This window comes from Sinohyriopsis cumingii, chromosome 3 (genome assembly GCF_028554795.1).
Source record: "Sinohyriopsis cumingii isolate HCF-2022 chromosome 3, ASM2855479v2, whole genome shotgun sequence".
Classification (NCBI taxonomy): Eukaryota; Metazoa; Mollusca; class Bivalvia; order Unionida; family Unionidae; genus Sinohyriopsis; species Sinohyriopsis cumingii.
The window spans coordinates 83,253,106-83,273,141 of NC_142963.1; the positions used below are offsets into that span (position 1 = coordinate 83,253,106).

At 36.9% G+C, this 20,036-nt stretch overlaps 1 protein-coding gene across 1 annotated transcript in view; it reads right to left on the minus strand.

Annotated features, from left to right (window-relative positions):
• LOC149803209 (cholesterol transporter ABCA5-like) overlaps positions 1 to 20,036 on the minus strand; it is a 120,621-nt gene that overhangs the window by 87,426 nt on the left and 13,159 nt on the right. Inside the window, exons 3-6 of the mRNA XM_089952835.1 lie at positions 13,901 to 14,646; positions 11,411 to 11,768; positions 3,741 to 3,885; positions 1 to 60 (exon numbers count right to left, since the gene is read on the minus strand). The exon at positions 1 to 60 is cut by the window's left edge and continues 106 nt beyond it. Of these exons, the coding sequence (XP_089808961.1) occupies positions 1 to 60; positions 3,741 to 3,885; positions 11,411 to 11,768; positions 13,901 to 14,646 (1,309 nt within the window). The remainder of the gene's footprint in view (positions 61 to 3,740; positions 3,886 to 11,410; positions 11,769 to 13,900; positions 14,647 to 20,036) is intronic.

Genomic DNA, 20,036 nt, shown 5'->3' on the forward strand with positions numbered 1-20,036 from the left:
CTCCACACCAAAACGCTTTTGTAAAACAGAACCATGGTGGATAACGAGGCCCAAATTCTCCTGACAAATAAAAAACAACCATTTAAATCTTTATTTATTTCACACTGATAGTATAAACAGCTCTATCAACTTGTAAAAATGAAAAAGTCATTCAGATATTAGAAGGTGATCTTTTGATTCGAATGAAACTCTTAATCCTGGAGGAGACTACAAACCTGCAATGCCACAATTTACATATATAACATGCAAACTAAATGACTTTTAGCAAAACTAATTTTTCTAGTAAAATATGTTTCTTCAACAATAGTTATCTGATCATAATATCTTAGGGTAACTGCTACTACCTGGAAATCCAAACGTCCCAGGCTAAAACTGCTTAGCTAGAAAGCTAATATTGATCTACCCACCTAATGGCAATTAGGTAGAGTGATCTCCCCTTCATACAAGAATTGCACCAAATCTTGTGAATTCATTAGTTACTAATTTAGTGGAAGGCATGATCTATATAAGGATGCAACTGCAGGGAGGCTGAAAGGATGTATGTACATTATGATCAAATGAGCATTTATTTATAAAAGTAACATATTTTACTAGAAACAATTTGTATCTTCAAATATGTTACCCAATTAGAAAAAATAGATTTCTTCTTCAAATATCTTACCCAATCATAATACTTTAGGATAACAAGTAAACGATGGAGGGACATAAATCCCTTTCCCAAAGAGATCAAATCCAGTCCCTAAGGTAGTTTTGACAGCTTCTAGATAACCTGACTGGATAATAGACTCTATATGTCAGGGAGTGGCTTCAAAACATTTTATCTCCCACAAATCCTGTGGATGTTGTGAAGCTATAGTCTTATGAAGCTGCCATATGACATGGGAGATTTGAGGAGGGAGAAGACAAGTTGTGTTCTGCCTGTTGAATGGTCACCATAGATACCAGATCCAACATTGAGCCCACAGCCATGACATTACACATCAATTGCTGGGTATCCAAATGGAAAAATGGTGCATGGGACTTGTAGAACCACTAATTTAAGTTTGAGGGAAGGTATGTGTGAGGAATTATTGACAATGTGAGCAGCCCAAAATGTCAGCAACTCTGTCAGACTGTAAAAGCAACTGGAAGTAGATTCTTCCTTTAACCAATAATCACATGATGCTAAAACTGTAGGCCTGGCAGGTTGTTGTAGAGGAAGTAGGACAGAACTCATATAGCAAGAGTACATGGAAAACTTCTTGAATCCACACCAATAAGGGTGAGTCTTGATGAATCATGGTAAGATCTAATAATTACAAGGGAACTTACAAGCAAGTTTTCATCATCTTTGGATAAAGGTAGTGAAGCTGATGTCTCTTGTGAAGTAGCTGGAGAAGAATGATGAGGATGGCAGCTCACAGCATGAATTAGATCCCATTACGTCAATGCTGTCATCAAGTATAGGCATCCTTTGAGTGGCTTAGGCTTGATAGTAAGTAAGGTGACATCTCTTGGATACGGAGGCACCAAGCTGACATTATATGCAGGAAGTGCCTAAAGGCACTATGTAGGTTAGACTGATCCATAAATGCACCTGTATAAATTGGGTGTTGCATGCCTAGCAGCACTATAGGAAGTGCCTAGTGACTCTATGCAGGTCATGAAACTGGTCAAAGTTCATATTTCTGATGGCTGATAATGTATCATCAACTATCATCAAGCCATTGTGATCAGAGGTAAACGATGAGTCAGGTCATGATGAAACAGGGCCATCGTGGATATCATGATAGTGTTCAGTTCTTGAGGCTGGGATGGGGTACATAACCAATCCATAATTCTGATATGCAAGATGATAAGTGAAATACAACTTTGAGTAAACTACACATGTAGAGCATCTGTCTGTCTGGTCTTGCCCATGCTCTAAATCTTTAAGACAAAAATAATGCAGACAATATATACAGGTGTAGTGCAGCACATGTCCTGCTTTATGAACTTCTTAGTGTCCATGCAGAGCTTCACACTATGACAATTACCTGTAGAAGGGCAAGCATGACCTGTACAGGTAGAGTATTGGAACACAGCCATTAAGACTAGCTGGTGGACACTAAAGTATCAATTCTAAAAGAAAGTTACCTGTAGGAATGGTTAACTCACTGCATGGATCACTGTTGATACTTACAATGTGGATGCTAGATTATCCATTGTATGACAATGTTACCTGTAGGAAAGGCCAAATGATTGTCTATACAGGTTAAGTCAGTAAAGCATCACAAATGTAACTATGCAGTGGATACTAAAATCAGATAATACTGAAAACTTACCTGCATGTATCCAAACATATCACAAATTATACAGCAATATCATGTGAGTTTTTTATATCATATACTAGACCTGCATACATTAAACACTGCTAAAGCAATCTGTGAAGATGCCATTGCAACCTGTGATGGTACATAAAAAAGGAGCCTATGTGTGTGATGATGGCAAAGTGAAAACACAGAAAAGTCTGAAACTTTGTCATCAAAATAAATAAAGAACTGAAAAGTGGTAAATTTATGGATTGGATATACATCTCTACAAAGATGAAACTCCTCCAACTTGCCCTAAGGTAGAAAACTTCCAAAATGCTTGCATGGATTGCAAGGCCTCTCTGTCAGTAGAAAGCATGCTATTTGGTATGAGCGCAAGTAGAATTACTTTAACTGCCACCAAGGTGGACAGATAAATTTTTGCTTTTACAAAAAAACATTTCAGTGTGGTGGTGGTGGGGGGGGATGGATTTGCAAGTTAGTAATAGTTCTCGTAATGTATTATGATTGGTTAACATATTTCAAGAAGAAAGTTTAAAACAGCAATTGTTGACAGATGCACCTTATATGACAGATGAAGCACACTATCATAAGCTCACTTGACTTTATGGCCAGGTAAGCCAATAAAACCATCATCGTTTCATCAATAAATTGTTGTTTTGGGTTTAATGCCGTATGGCAGCCAGTATAACTGGTGGAGGAAAACCCCATGAAAAACCTGTAAGAACCAACAACCCACAGGAAGCTACTGGCGAGCTTTCTCACATACCCACACTAGCCAAGCCTGAGACTTGAACCAACATGGACAGAAGTGAGATGGCAGTGACTGATAAAAGTGAATACTTTAGCCCTCTCAATCACCCAGGGCCCCTTGATATACAGCACTTTTCTCTCCAAGTACTTTAAAAAAGCACACATCTACTATTGCTAGTCAAAAAGTTTGAAAAAATTGAGTCAATAGCACATGTGTCTCAATCCCTTGATATGCCTCACAGAAGGCTAAAACCTGTGTTGAGCATCCCTATTTTCTTGGAATTTACCACCATGCAAAGCTACTGACTAGTTACCATTTAATTCTGTTAGTGAAATCATTCAGAAAATTCAATGTGCTTTATACGCTGCAAAAACAATGGGGAAAAAGAATAAACCTCCTCGGTGGAGAGCTAGCAACCAACAAAAAGGGAGCTAATCTTCTATCATATACATACACATGACAAAGATAATGTTTCTGACATCATCTGTGTCTTCTTACTGTGACAAAGCTTAACCTCACAAATCTGATCCGAATCATACTTTTATAAGAGCACAGTGCAAGTGTTTTATTATGTAAAGCATGTTGTACTGAATCTTAAAAGAAAGTTTTTAAATTGTAGGCATGAACATCACTTCAGGCAACTTAAAGTTTGTTTATACACTGCTATCTGCCAGATCAGACAAAAATCAACTTACCAGGAACAACACGATCCAGGTAGACAGCAAGCAAAAAGTACAGAACAGAATCCAACAGTAACATCAGAAGGGGTGCAATGAGGGGGAATTCCCCTTTTGTAGCTGTCTCAAAGCTCATTTCTCCAGTAATATCAAGAAAAATGCCCTGCAACAGAAAAAATATTGATCAATTCTACAGACAGTCCAGATTAAAGAAAACCATGTATGTCACTTTCTTACAATGTATTAGTTTGGATCCTGGATACCTCAATGAAGAGGTTTATTATTTTACATGTATACCCTCCATACATACATGGATACTTCAAAGAAGAGGTTACCAAATTATGAATATACCATCCATACATACAGGATACATCACATATGGCTCGTACCAAGTTACCAATATACCATTCATACAATGTCATAATGGATACATCAAATAAGAGTCTTACCAAGTTACAAATATACCATCTATACATGCTGGATACATAATATAAGGGGCTTACCAAGTTACCAGCATACCATCAATACCTACTTGATACATCATCAAATAAGAGTCTTACCAAGTTACCAATATACCATACATACATACCAGTGGATATATCAAAACAGTAAAAAGTTGTCTCACATGATAATCCTCAGTATAACAGTCTCTAAAACTGGGTATAATCAGTGTATGAAACTCACCAAAATTTCCAGCCAGCCCACTGGACCAGTAGCCTGAAAATACTTCTGGTCCTATATTTGGTCAAAATGTACTTAATGACACAATAGTAAATTCAGGTAGACATGAGTACCAGTCCAGTCCTTAGTAAGGTTATTTATATTTGAAACAAGGAACATAAAGTCAAACACAGAATAATATATTTGTATCACAAGTCAACTTTAATTATTAAAGTGTATTAAATTCAACATAACATTGAAACTATTTACTGACCAGGTCAATGCTGCTCACTGTCGAGCATTGAATAGTGTTGTATTGTATCATATGTTGATAAAAATGGCATTGAAATTATTCATGAGCAAAGCAAAATTGGTACATTAAATGAGGCTTACATGACAATTCAAAGACCAACAATCTTGGATATCATTCTTGATGATGAGCTGAACAAAGTATAACACTACTGTCATGGTCTTAGCATGCCTCCTGTTTCCAAGTGAATTTTGTAACCCAACAATCATTTTCATCTGACAGTGTTGTATTCCTTTTGATTTGTTCTTTTTTCCCTGACTGTGTTTGGTTTTTAGCTTCTGGTGGCTACCAGGCAACCAAAGAACTCCACATAGTGATGTTGGGAATCAAAAGTAGCATGTATATATGTTTGGCATCAGACACTGCATAGATGCAGCAGTCTTTATTTTGAGTTACAAGCATCTAGTGTATGCAGATTTAACACAAGTTATTTACTTCTCATATCACCAATAATAATTAGTGGTCATAAGAAACAAATCACAATTATTTATTTTTTATTTGGTTTTTAAAAATTTCTTTTAACATGACAAAACATAAAATTTGAAGATTATTTTTACTCGATATACCTAAAACTCCAGCTGGCCAGACAGACTAGCCACTCATTTTTTTTGCCCATGTCCACCATGAAATTGGCTGGCATCAGACTGGTGCCAGATCTGCATGCTTGGTATAGTCATGAATCCAACTGTACTGGGTGAATTTTGTTTTTCTGTATGTGCACCAGTATAATGTACCTTCACCTATATCATGGAGCACTTACTGGCTTCCCTTAACAGCATCATAGTGAGGTAAAACTGTACTTTGTATAATGTACCCCAGCATAGATGTGTTCAGCTATATCATGGAACACTTACTGATTCCCTTTAGCAGCATTAAAGTGAGGGACAACTGCTACAGTGTATAATGTACACCTGTATAAAATACACTCACCTACATCAAGGAGCACTTCTGACTCCCTTAACAGCACTAAAGTAAGAGACAACTGCTACAGTGTATGATGTGCGCAAGTATAAAATATACTCACCTACATCAAGGAGCACTTCTGACTCCCTTAACAACGCTAAAGTGAGGGACAACTGCTACAGTGTATGATGTGACAACTGCTACAGTGTATAATATGACAACTGCTACAGTGTATGATATGACAACTGCTACAGTGTATGATGTAACAATTGATACAGTGTATGATGTGACAACAACTACAGTGTATGTGACAACTGCTACAGTGTATGATGTGACAATTGCTAGTGTATGATTGCTACGATGTGACAATTGCTACAGTGTATGATGTGACAACTGCTACAGTGTATGATGTGACAATTGCTACAGTGTATGATGTGCACCAGCATAAAATATACTCACCAATATCAAAGAACACTTGGGCTCCCTTAACAGCATCCTAGTGAGGGACAACTGCTATAGTGTATAACACACTCTAGCAGAAAACATATCTATTTCAAGGAAAACTTGTTGGGCTCCCCTTAGCAGCAGTATACTGCTAGTCAGTCAAATCTCTAAATTCTTGTCATAATTAGGATTTAACTGCATCTATGCTGTCTCTGTGTGGTGATTTTTATTCTGCATAGCTTTAGGCTGTTTTGATTCATAGAGTGATTTTGATATTCCCATTTTGTATATCAGGTGCTTCCAAACTGATTAACCAGTTAAACAACTTTAATGAACTGAAACAGTTCTGCAGGCTGCAGCAAAATCTCCAAGGAGGTATGTTTCTCTATCCCACCAGCATCAAAAACCTTTGTTAAAAAATGTCTCAGTGAACTTGATACCAAGAAAGCTACAGGACTTGATCAGATTGGTCCACAATTCATTAAATCTTATGCCTATGCTATAATAATTGTAGACAACATAACATTCATAGTCAATTTAAGTATTGCAACCTCATCTGTCCCCAAAATATGGAAAACTGCAAAGGTAACTCCTATTCATAAATCTGGTTCTAAGGATGATGCTGATAACTTAAGCGACCAATCTTAATAATAACAAACTTGTCAAAATTGATTCATGTCATATTTAACCAAACACTTGCTGTTACACCCTAATCAATCAGGCTTTTGACAGAAACATTCATGTGAGACTGTCTTGATCTCCCTAACTGATAAATGGCTTCAAGCACTTGACCAAGGTTGAATGATAGGATCTGAATTATTTTGTAGATTTCAGGAAAGCTTTTGACATGGTGGATCATGAAATCCTTTTGAAGAAACTGAAAATCTACCAATGTGATGAAAGAACAATTAGATGGTTTACTTCATACTTAAGTAAGAGAACACAACATGTTTACATAAATAATGTTCTGTCTGAACCTGGAACAATTAGATATGGAGTACCACAAGGCTCAGTTCTAGGTCCATTACTATTTATTTTATTTATTAATGACCTACCACTTTTACTAAGAGACTCAATATCATCTACAGATCTCTATGCAGATGACACAATATTGTCAGACATCCAAAACACAAAGCATGAGCTTGAAATATCTTTACAGAATGCCCTAAACGAACTGGAAAACTGGTGCACATGCAATGGCATGGTGGTAAATACTGGTAAAACTAAAATATTACTTATCTCAACATGGCAAAAAAGGACAAATGTTGAGAGCGATGAACTATGTCTGACATGGAAGGATAACAATTTGCAAATGGTCTGTCATGATAGACTACTTGGTGTTCTGGTAGATAATAACCTATCGTGGACTGAACTATCAAACATATCAGTAAAAAAATCAATTCAAGTTTATGGCTTCTCGGTAGAATAAGACATTTTCTCCCTGAAAGGCACAGAAAACTATTTTATAACAGTTACATACAACCCTATTTACACTACTGTAATACAGTATGGGGTAATTCAAATGATAAAAACATAGCAAAGCTGGCACATCTTCAAAAAAGAGCATTAGGGGTAATATCAATCCAGAAAGAAAGCAAGGAAAATTTAGCTGGTAAGTTATGTTGTTGTTGCTGTAGGGTTTAACGCCATTTTTCAGCACACGATAGGCTATACATGGCAGCCATTATTAATAGTGGAGGAAGAACCTTGGGAAAACCCTCGGAAAGAACCACCGACCCACAAGAAGCTACTGGCAGACTTTCTCACATACCCACATTGGCTGAATCTAAGACTCGAATCGAAACCCACACAGACACAGTGAGATGGCAGTGATCCGTAATGGACAGTGCTTTAGACCACTTGGCCACTCAGGGCCCCAGCTGCTGGTAAGTTAAAATTAAAAATATTACCTTTTAAAGACCGAATCTGTTTGAGAAAAGCCAAATTAATGTACAGGATATCCAATAATAGTGCTCCTGAATATTTACAATCACTATTCTAGTATAGGCTACCTGGCAATACTCCCCACCTGCGATCCATGTCTACCAAACAGCATAAAATTCCCAAACCAAATAAGGAGTTATTTAAAAAAGTCTCCAATATTCTGGAACTCTGCTCTGGAATAGTATTCCAGTTGAGATTAGAAATGGCCACTCTATTTCCTTCTTCCAAAACCAATATATCCAGTGGCTTCAGAGATGCAGCTTAAATAAATAATTTCCTTTGTATGAGGGCCTCAAGGTAGATTAGTCCTTAGCTAATTCTGTCACCCTCTTTAAATAAGGTCATTATTATTATTATTATTATTATCATCATTATTATTATTATTATTATTATTATTATTATTATAGTAATAATATGGTTAATATATAACACATAAATGGTTAAGGAATTTACTAATCAGCCTTGGTCAAATATTTTAAGTTACAAACTTGAAGTTTATTTAAATCCTTTTTGCTAACAAGTCTTTCTACCATATTTACCATACATACTGGGAAAACATATTTGTTGGGACATCATAAGTTAATTTTTAAAGTCATTTTTGTGTGCACTGTGTGTTCTGGGACACATCTGGGTTTACTTAAGTCATAAGTTGTGGGACACCTTTTAAATCATTGGAAAATTACATGTCAGAAAATGCACTCAAACTTAAATTGTATTAAACAAATACTAAACTGTTTACTTGAGATAAAACTCTTTAATCCACTGCAGCAGCATCTCATCAATCCAACCGTTCTCCTGCACATGTGTGATCTATCCTTTTGGTGCATATTTTTTAGCTTCTCATGCATTAGAGGCAACACATCTCTTGAATCGGAACTACAAGGACTAAAGTAAGATTTTTATTCTGCACCGATTGTGTGAATTTCAACACTTTTAACCCCCTTTTATTGATGGTCCATCCAGGAACGAGTTCAAAGTGCAATGAGTTTCATCCATGTTAATGATCATATTGTCAGTGAAATCATCTGCTCCTCTTGTGGCCTTCAAAAAGTCATCAGATGATTTCTCCTCCAAATCTTCTGGGAGACATTGGGTCATTTATGTCCATACACAAAGCACTAGATAGTGTTGCTTTAAAAACTATTTCATTGTTTGGATTTATTGTCAAAATTCCCATAAATACTGGTAAAAAGGAACCAAAGTTGGTTTACCTACATCAGCAGACTCTGTATATAAAAGAACTGGCACACTTAAAAGAATCCAAAGTTGGCTTCTGAGGTTGGCTTGCTTTGTAATGAAGTAACCTTTGTATCTGATATCCTATCTGCAAGTTCAAGCAATGAGTTTATTGCATCTCTGCCAGGTGTGTTTATTCCCCACACAGGCTTTTATTTTTCTCTTGCCATCTATAATCATAACTGATACATAAAAGCATTGATGTTTGCAGGGTAAATAACAAACAGCAATAACTTGCTTAAATTATTCTTTTTCCACCCATGCTAGCAAAATGATTGTCATTTGCACTCACAGTTAATGTATTTTCAAACGATACTTATTTGCAAGATACTGTCATATAGTTAACATGGATAATACAATCTTGGCTATTTTGCACTTTACAAGATTTGATACATTAACCCTTTACCTCATACAAGCGTCTTTATACGCCTCTACACCATTCGCATGGAAGCGCCTTTTGACACCTCTACTCCAGTTGCATGGAAGCGCCTTTTGACGTCGGCTGTAAACATCAGCCATTTTAAGCCAGTTTTTGTAGTGCCACCTTCGGGGAAATACCCCTATTAGATACTACATTCGTTTCTGCGAATGACAATTACATCAGATCACGTGGTCACTGTTTATGCACTGGTCAATATCTGCTATTTAAAGTAACTGGGTCGTAATCTCCACTCTCCAAAATGGCGGTCGAGGATTTCATTCAGTATTTACGAAGTTTTCATGATTAGAATCACAACTATGAAAGATTAAATAACTTAGGCAAAGGCTCTGATATTGATGTAGGCAGCAATTAGTTTTTATAAATAATCAAATTCAGATGACTTAGTGATGTAGACGAAGACGAAAAACTTGTAAATTTCGAGTATGAAAAATGGCAGCTACGGTTGGTCACATGGCCTCAATGACATAATGGTGAACGAGTTCTCTCAAGATTTTAAAGCATATAAAAAATTCTTCTGTGATAAAGAATCACACAGCTATAACAATCGGACTTTACTCTTAAATTTTTCCACATATAATAGATGATAACAAAAATGTAAAATGGTTAAAATTGCTGTTAAACGTAACATACACTACATTGCTTAACAGTTCACAGACAGGCCTATGTGTATGGGGTTGAATAGGTAACAGGTGTTCTATTTATAGTGTGCTGCACTTTGTAACTATGCTCTATGAGGTAAAGGGTTAATGGCAGGTGCCATCAAGCAATCAGTCAACATTTCCCTCTGAATCTCTCATTTGCAATTTTGTTGGATCCAGTTTTCAATCTGATACAATATTCAAACCTCTGAGTACAACACGATTCATTTCTCTATATGCAGTGGACAATGTGTCATGTGTTACTTGACATATGTGGAACACACTACATTATGGATGCATACGAAACATATATGGAATTTGTGGATATATACATATCATTTCTTTAATGCTCATGATGAAAATAAGAGGAATAAATGATAATAATAAAAGGTTAATTTCTTTCATTTTATAATCAAATAAACGTTTTGTTTAACTATTTTACTGCAACATGCAGTGAAGGGGACACATATTCAACACAAATTTATTTTGTTTCTTAAGTTTTGGGACATATGGCCTAGGTGAAATATTAGTTTCACCATAGGTTTTGGAACAGGAAAAATAATTATTATTTTATTGTGTCCCAGTATACATGGTAAATATGGTAAGCTCTGTCCTCCTTACATTGCCGAAACAAAGACTACTACCGGTACTAGAGAAATTAAAAGCTACTCAAATACGGTAACTAAAAAAGGTAAAGACATCAGCATGATCTGCTCATACTTCGAAGCTAATGATTCAACTGCAAACAATAACAAAGTCAGTATGCTGTTAATTAGCATTTAAGTATTATGACACTGCATTGGAAATCACTAGGAATAATATGGTTGATCTCCAACACTGCAGATAAGGAAATAACCCTCATCAGTCTTACTGTATATACTTACTTTTAAGTTGATTACAACCCAAAACATGGACCCTAATCTGCTGTTGTATAATGTGCATGCAAATCAGGGTCTAAATTGTTTTACTGTTTACTCCTCACAAACTGCATAGATTTGCCAGCACATTATGACAACAGATCTGGGTCTGTGTAGTTTGCAGTTGGTCTTGTATAAGCGAGTATCTATGGTAACAATCTTAAAGGGTCTTATCTTAGCAATACCATACTTACTTGATCAATTGCCAGAGCCAGTGCAACAGGAGATAATAAACAGAGCACCCATCTTCCGCCAACAGGAATTGAATATTCCAGCCCACTGCTGGTGTAAGATCGTGTCAAACTAACGATGAGGTATAACAAACTAATAACCATGGTCATCAGACTGGCCACACCTCCTGCTGTACGGGCATTGTTGAAAAATGGTGTGATGGCAAATGACAGGGCAATAATTGATAGTCCATAAAAGAAAAGCATCAAGAAGAAAAGGAACAAGTTACTGTTGGCAAAGAATTTCACTGCGGCTGCAATTACAACTACAACGAGAGTAACTATTGTGATGATGATGACATAGACAGTGGTCCAAGACAGCCTGTAGAGTAGAAAAAATTATTACATTTGAATCTGGACATACTACAATCTTTTGCTAACACTAAAGATTGGCTATTAACACATCTTCGTTAACATTTGTTCAGTGAAATTATGAAAAGTAAGCATATTCTAAGAATACAGTCTCTGACTTTACAATCATGCTGTAAAAATCCACAAAATTTGATAGTCACAGGGTGTCCAATATGCCAACCATTGTCTCTCCATTTTTTGTACAGTGTTCATAAAATGAAACTACTGTAAGGTCCCTGAATATTCATCCCTACTGACAGTGATGAAATACACAGATTGTACACATATACTGGAAGGCTAAGCAAACGGCATACAGTCAAAGATTGCATGACCAGAGGTGTATACCATATTTATTCAGAATTCCACTCATGAGCATGCACAGATCATTGGAAATTTCATTCGCTGTGAGCTTCTTCTGCAACAGAATGTGAACGAGGGTTCAGTCTCAGGAAAATAGAATGTAATCACAAGTATAGACTATTTAATTGGAGGGGAGAGTCAAAATAAAAGTAAATTAATATGGCTTTGTCAGGCAAGTGATTTTTTAAAAAAGCCAAACTGGCTGCTTTGGTTACCAAATTGGATAAGATTAGTTTCTTTAGGACCAAGTGGAGATAATTAGAATCCTTTTGGTGAAAACCCCATATCAATAAGACCATCCATTCAGAGAAAAGATAAAGAGATTTTAAAGATGGCCATTGTGGCTAGCATATTGGACATGAAATTGGCACCATTTTCATTATTGACCAACTAGATATCATGAGAATTCTTTTGGTAAAAACCCTATATTGATATGATCAACCATGCAGGAGATATATAAAAAAACCTCAATAAACCATTTGGCAGCCATATCAGATGGAAAACTGGCACCATTTTCATTTCAACTCAGTATTGTAAGATGTCTTTTGGTGAAAATCCTATATTAATAAGACTACCCATTTAGGAGTAGGAACAACAAGGTTTTCAAGATGGTTGCTGTGGCTGCCCAAATGGATGTCATATTGGCAACATTGTCAGTTAGGACCAACCAGGCATCATCTTTAAGTGAAAATCCCATGTTGATATGGCCATCCATTTGGGAGGAAAAGCAATTACAAGGTTTAAAAGATGGCCACTGTAGTGTTTATATTGGATATGACATTTACACATTTTCATTTAGGACCAACTACACAGTAAAGAAAGAAGTCGTCTAATAAAGACCCATTATTAATATGTCAATCATTTCAGAAGGAGTAGTACTAACAAGATTTCCAAGATGTTTGAAGTGGCAGCCATACTGGATGACTGGAAGACAATGTTTTTGTTTAGAACCAACTAGATCTTGAGATAAATGTGTGTGTGTGTGTGTGTGTGTGTGTGAAGTTTCACAGCAGTCCTCCAAGTAGTTTATGAGTAGAGAACTTGTGCTAGATGGTGGATGAAAGACCAAAGGTTATTACATAAGCTTCTTTGGTCTTTGACCAGTGGAGCTAAAACTGACTCTAAATATCTGGATGCCTTTGACATTAGTATTCTGAATTGCATGATTCCATGGCATCATGCATGATGAGAAAATGATGTTCTGTTTAATATAAAAAACATGGCATAACAATGTCATATCATAATGTCATGTGATAACTAGACTTCTTGTTTGTAAAACACACATGCATCACCCCCTATAGGCATGCAGAACAACATGTCTAAGTGAAAGCAATTAAAAAATGTTGAAAAACTGAAAATATTTCTGCACTTACATGAAAATCTAATCAGGTAATCTACATATGATACAAATATGCATACAAAATTCAATTTGTCCACCTGTAATTGTTGTAGCTGAATCATGCTAAAAATGCTTTCTTTAGAAAAGTAGGTCACAAAATTTAGAAAATGTGAAAAAAATTTGAAAATTTGCTAATATGACCCAAAAATCTAAACAGGTCATCAACATGTGCATACAAATAAACAAGGCCAATATAATTTGTCTTTATTAAAAAGTTTTTTTGCAATTTTTCTAACAAGTTTCGTGGGATAGATGGTAGGATGGACAGGCACAACCAAATTAAAATGCCCCTTCCACTGCTGGCAGTTGGGTCATAAAAGTAATGGAAAAGAAAACTTTGTCACCAGAATACTGTATCTTTGAGACCCATCATTCTCATTCCTTCCTTTATCTTCTTCTCTTTCTCTGACACTAAATTTACAGTCAGAAAGTTGATGAATGGAGAGTAGGCCAGTACAAAATATATTGCTGACAGGATCTGGATGTAACTGCTGTCTGGGGTATAAGATGGTTTAGGCATCATTTGTACTGTAACTTTTGGCATAGAAAAGTTTGTATTTCCAATAGTCTCTCTGATAAGAGCTGTGTCGATTGCCAACTGAAGAGCAGAAAAACATGTGTACAGGTAGGTATTTGCATCACAGTTTGTATTATCCAACCCAGTCCCCTGGCGACACTGTGCCTGATCTCTCATAAACTGATTAACCCCAGCTCCTGTCCTTGCAATGTTTTGATATGGCATACGTATAAAATAACTGAATTTGCCTTGTCTATCATAATCAAAGATTAAACCAGCTGAAATAGCATCCGAGTTTGCCTTATATTCGTTCTCAGCATCCAACTTTGAAGTGAAGTATTCAAATTCAGGTGGCTTTCCCAGAACATCTTTCAAAATATCTCCTGCTTTAGACGTTAAGTTGTGAACGTAAGTTTCATTTGGAGACACTAGTATTTTGCTTAAGGTTTGTTGACAAGAAATGCTGAAGAGATCTGTGACTGGGAAATCTGTCAGTTGTGGCACAGTCTGGGGTTTGATGAAAAACTTGATCATGGCTAGGATCAAGATGAAGTAGATTGGCATCAGAAACTCCTGCAATGAGAAAAATGGATTTTATTTCATATTGCTGAGAAATATTCGTAACTTTTTGGGTATGTCATTTGCAACATTGAGGGCATTTTGTCATATGCATGGTTATGGGTAAGAGGTTATGAATCCATGTTTGGTAATTTGTTCAAGGATTTCTAGTTTTTTCAACATGTTCTGCCACAAGGATACTGTCTAAAAGGATTTACCTCTCAAAAGTTGCAAGAATTTGCAACACAAAAGTGACTTAAACAAAATAAATTTAAACTCTGAAACTTGCCCTCATAATGAAATCTTGATTGCAATGGATATAAAGCAAATGTTTAAGTAAATTATGTTTCTACAAGAATACTTACCCAATCATATTATGTAAGGAATAGGCTGCTACGTCACTAATCCAGCCCAACTAAAAGATGAAAATCATCTTTTTTTGTCTATTTCAATAGAAAGAGGGCAATAATTCTTGCCCATTACCTCCCCTCGGCACCACCAAGTATAGTTAGTTTTTAGCTGAGCAAGACACTAACAAGGATGCCTGCATGACAGGGTGGTTGGGTGGGGCTTTAAGTAATGTAATTGGGTAAGTATTCTCAGAGCAACATAATTTGCTGAAAAATATATTACTCTTTTGAATATGTTCCCAGATTATTATGTTAGGCGAATAAATAATAGGAGGAGGGGATGCTGAGCATCTGACCTCTACCTTGGGTATACTTCTAGGGAAGATGAGCTGGATTCCCCATGTGAATGCTAACCTATTCTCCTAATACATAAGCAACACAGGCTCGGGTGACTTCATCTGTGACCATAACATACGATTAAGAAGATGAATATTGAAATCTTCTTACCTATATAATTTCACTAGTGAATCCAGTGAAGCTAACAGGCTGTGTTGATTGATCTAGTTCAGTCTGTGGCCATCTGTGCTGATGCCATTGGACCTTCCAGATTCAAGGTTTGCCTCTGTGATGCTAAATCTCTGGGATGAAGACTTTAGAAGGTTGATTCTGCATGTCAACCAACAACTTCTATTATATCTTGGATCAAAATGTTGTGTTCAGATGTGGTGCTCACAGAGCAAAGAGGATCTTGAATGGCTTTGGTTCTTGACATATGGAAGATGTCAGCTGTGATGCTGGAATGTGTTTAATACCATGGGATGGTAGTCTTTGATAGAGATTGGGGCCAACTGTTTCTGCTTAAAGAGCCAGAGAAACAATTGGCCAGTTGAGGCATTGAGGCATGCAGAGGGATGATGTTGTTAGCATGGCATCAGTCCCTGAAAACAAGTCAATTTCCCTCATAAGCCTTCAGAGTGGAGGCACTTGACCAAGGTAGAATCGCAGAATCTTTATTTGTAAATTTCAGGAATGCTTTTGACATGGAGGATCATGAAATCCTTTTGAAGAAACTGAAAATCTATCAATGTTATGAAAGCACAGTTTAACAGTTTACTTCATACTTAAGTGAGAGACATGTTTATATAAATAATGTTCTGTCTGAACCTGGAACAATTAGATATGGAGTACCACAAGGCTTAATTCTAGGTCCATTACTATTTATTTTATTTATTAATGACCTACCACTTTTGCTAAAGGGACTCAGTATCATCTACAGATCTCTATGCAGATGACACAACATTGTCAGACATCCAAAACACAATGGATGAACTCAAAATTTCTTTACTCTGCCCTGAACAAGGTGGAAAACTGGTGCACATGCAATGGCATGGTGGTAAATACTGGTAAAACTAAAATATTACTTATCTCAACACAGCAAAAAGGACAAATCTTGATAGTGATGAACTAGGTCTAACATGGAAGGATACAAATTTGCAAATGGTCAAGTCATGATAAACTACCTGGTGTTTTTGGAAGATAATAACCTGTCATGGACTGAAAATATCAAACATATCAGTAAAAAAGTCAATTCAAGTTTATTGCTTTTCAGCAGGATAAGACATTTTGTCCCTGAAAGGTACAGAAAACTATTTTATAACAGTTACATACAAACTTATTTAGAGTACTGTAATACAGAAGGGGTAATTCAAATGATAAAAACGTAGCAAAGCATTAGGGCTAATATCAATCCAGAAAGAAAGCAAGAAAAATTTAGATGGTAAGTTAAAAATATTACCATTTTAAACCCGAATTCATTTGAGAAAAGCAAAATTAATGTACAGGGTATCCAATAATAATGCTCTGAATATTTACAATCACTATTCCAGTATAGGTTACCTAGCAATACTCCCCACCTGCGATCCATGTCTACCAAACAGCATAAAATTCCCATACCAAAAAGGAATTATTTTAAAAAAGTTTCCAATACTCTGGAATAGTATTCCAGTTGAGATTAGAAATGCCCACTCTATTTCCTTCTTCCAAACCCAATGTATCCAGTGGCTTCAGAGATGCAGCTAAAATAAATAATTTCCTTTGTATGAGGACCTAAAGGTAGATTATGTCTTAGCTTGGTTTACCCTCTTTAATTAAAGTCATTATTATCTTAGTCTAACCTGTCCTGAAAGACCATTGTTATGTGAGACCACCTGTCTTGAGAGACCATATTCTCAATGCACAAATTTATTGATTATATAGCAATCTGACCTGTTATGAGAGACCACCTGCCTTGAGAGATCATAATTTTTTGGCAGAAAGGGTGGTCTTTCAAGACAGGTTCTACTGTATTATCATTATTATTTTTATTATTATTATTATTATTATTATTATTACTATTATTATTATCCATATTCTTGGTAAAAGCCCAAGGTTTGATGTTGAGGCCAAAGTAAGAACTCTGAACTCATAAAGTGTGTCAAGGTAAGAAAAAACAGAAAAAATATTTGTGACACAAGGTGGATAGGGATCTGTTGGTCAGATCGAGACTAAGGGCATACTCATCCCACCAAACAAAGAGGTGAATTGAACTCACCATCTCCATCTTGAAATGAATGATGTGACTCCAGTCAATGATTGGTCTAAAATTGATGTTTGTTTCCCAAAAATACTCTACCTTTTTTTTATTATGAGCGAGCTTATCTCCTTTTGTAGAAAGGCATCCATCTCCCAATCTATCACTGCATCCATCCATGAAGAGGGGAGGGGATTGTTGATGTACAAAATGCAAAGCCCCTCTGAATGACCTGGATCACACACACCCCCAATCTGAGGGAATAGGGAGATTCAGTGAGCTCAACATTTGGTTTCTTACTGCTTCTACACGACTGCATCCAAGAAATCTATATTGGTGCACATGTGAGAAGATCACCTGACCTGAGACCACTTAACATTCCTTCACACTGGTGGGGGCTGAGTGGTTCCAAACACCCATGTGAGTGGAGCTGCAAGGTGGATGGGCAGTTACTGAGCTGCCTTCCTTCAAACTTCCTCTATTCTACCTCCAAAGCAAATGGTGACCCAAACTGGGTTGTCGGGAAAGGGAGCGTATGACAAGGTTAGAGAGACAAGGATCACAGACATGTGACATGTCGTATCAGGAGTAAAGTAGCTGAACCCATTGAAAGATTGGCCATGGTATGATGAGCAGCCCTGGTCAATGACCCTAGCAATCTTGGTCATTACCTCCCAAGCATGGCAATCCTGGGTGTTTCCATCAAGTCTGAAAGGTGCCAATGAGGCCAATCCAACAAAGAAGAAGGTGCAACAACATCCCAAACAAACTTCGATGGACACAAAGCACATCTGGCCACCTTATGAAACAGACCAGCGAACATATGAACAGCTATGATATTCTTGTCAAGTGCCAGGAGATCAGTATTGACGGTGTCTGTCGCCTTAAGTCCATCTCTTCCTCCTCAATGAGATCTTGGGTATGTGAGAAAGCTTGCCAGTAGCTTCTCGTGGGTCGATGGTTCTTCCCGGGGTTTTCCAGGTTCTTCCTCCACCATTAATACTGGCTGCCATGCATAGCCTATCGTGTGCTGAAAAATGGTGTTAAACCCAACAACAACAACAACAATCATTGAGATCTACCAATTCTTCAGAGTAGTATTAGTGGGTGGAGGGCATTCTGAATTAGCAAACATCCAATAAATGTACTTGATGGTGGCTTGAAAGCTAAACCTCAGTCCATTCCATGGTCACATCTGAGTAAGATGTCAAGAATGGTGAATGTAAGGAGTTCCGTCACACTCACTGTGCATTGAGGCCCAACTGGTTCCGCCTACAGCTCTGGAGAAGACATACCAGGTGGTACTGAAGACTCAAATCCATCTCTATGAAAATGTCACTAGCTCTCACTCGTGGACAAGAAGTGAACATACGAAAGTCCAGCAATGCCAGGACAGTGTGGTTTTATTATGCATTGGATCCAATGGATCCAGTATAAACTCTATGCATTTGGACTTATAGGCCCAAAGACCATGCTCAGACATACAGAGGTACTTATGCCAACTGGGCTACCAAAATTGGGGAACACTGTCCCAATGTGTCGGAGTTGGCTGGGCAATCTTCTCAAAAGGTCTCTCATGCTGGATGGTCATGTTGGCTCTATGGTCTATACTGGCTGGATGGCTGGAAATTGTACAGTGGTATAAGAAGGTGGATCCAGTTGATCCCATATGAACTCAATGCACCCTGACATACAGGCCCAAAGGCCATGCTTTAACATGCCAGCATACTTTTAATCACTGGGCTGCCTAAAATTGGGGAATACTCCCCAATGATTCATTATCTTCAACAACAAACCCTAGATTGTCTTTCTTGACTAATCCCTTCGATGCTGAATGGACTATGGCTCTGAACATGCATTCAGTAAACATTTCTCCTGAAACAACACAAGAGAACAAAGCACAGATTAGCAAATCAGTATGTGACTAACTAGCTAATATGGTAGCCCAGACTTCCTCTCACCACATATTACAGATGCTGCATATCAAAGATAGTGTTTAGTTAATAAAACAAAACAAGAGATATGGTTGACTTCCATTCTCTGAAGTTGCATAAATAGCATTTAAATGACATCATGCTGAAATGACAGAGGAAGAGAAAGCAAAGCAAAAATTAGTAATTCATCAAGTTACTAACTTGCTAATATAAATATATTCCCCATTACTAATGAAGGAATCGAAAAAGTCAGTGTCATATTCGAAACATATAGACTATGCTTTGAATTTATGCATTTCAAATAGTTAGTTGACTGTTCTACTGAAACTACACAAGGGAAAAACAAAGCACAAATTAGCAATGCAGCATGTTAAAAACTCACTAAAACCAATTCTGTTACAAATGGAGCAGCAAAAAGAGTCAATGCCACTCTAACTTTATCTACATAATAAATCCAAAAGGAATGTTGGATTTATCAACTAGAACACAAAAATGGCTTTGACTGTCCAAGGATAAACTGGACAATGTTATCCAGTACAGCAGCGAAGTTAA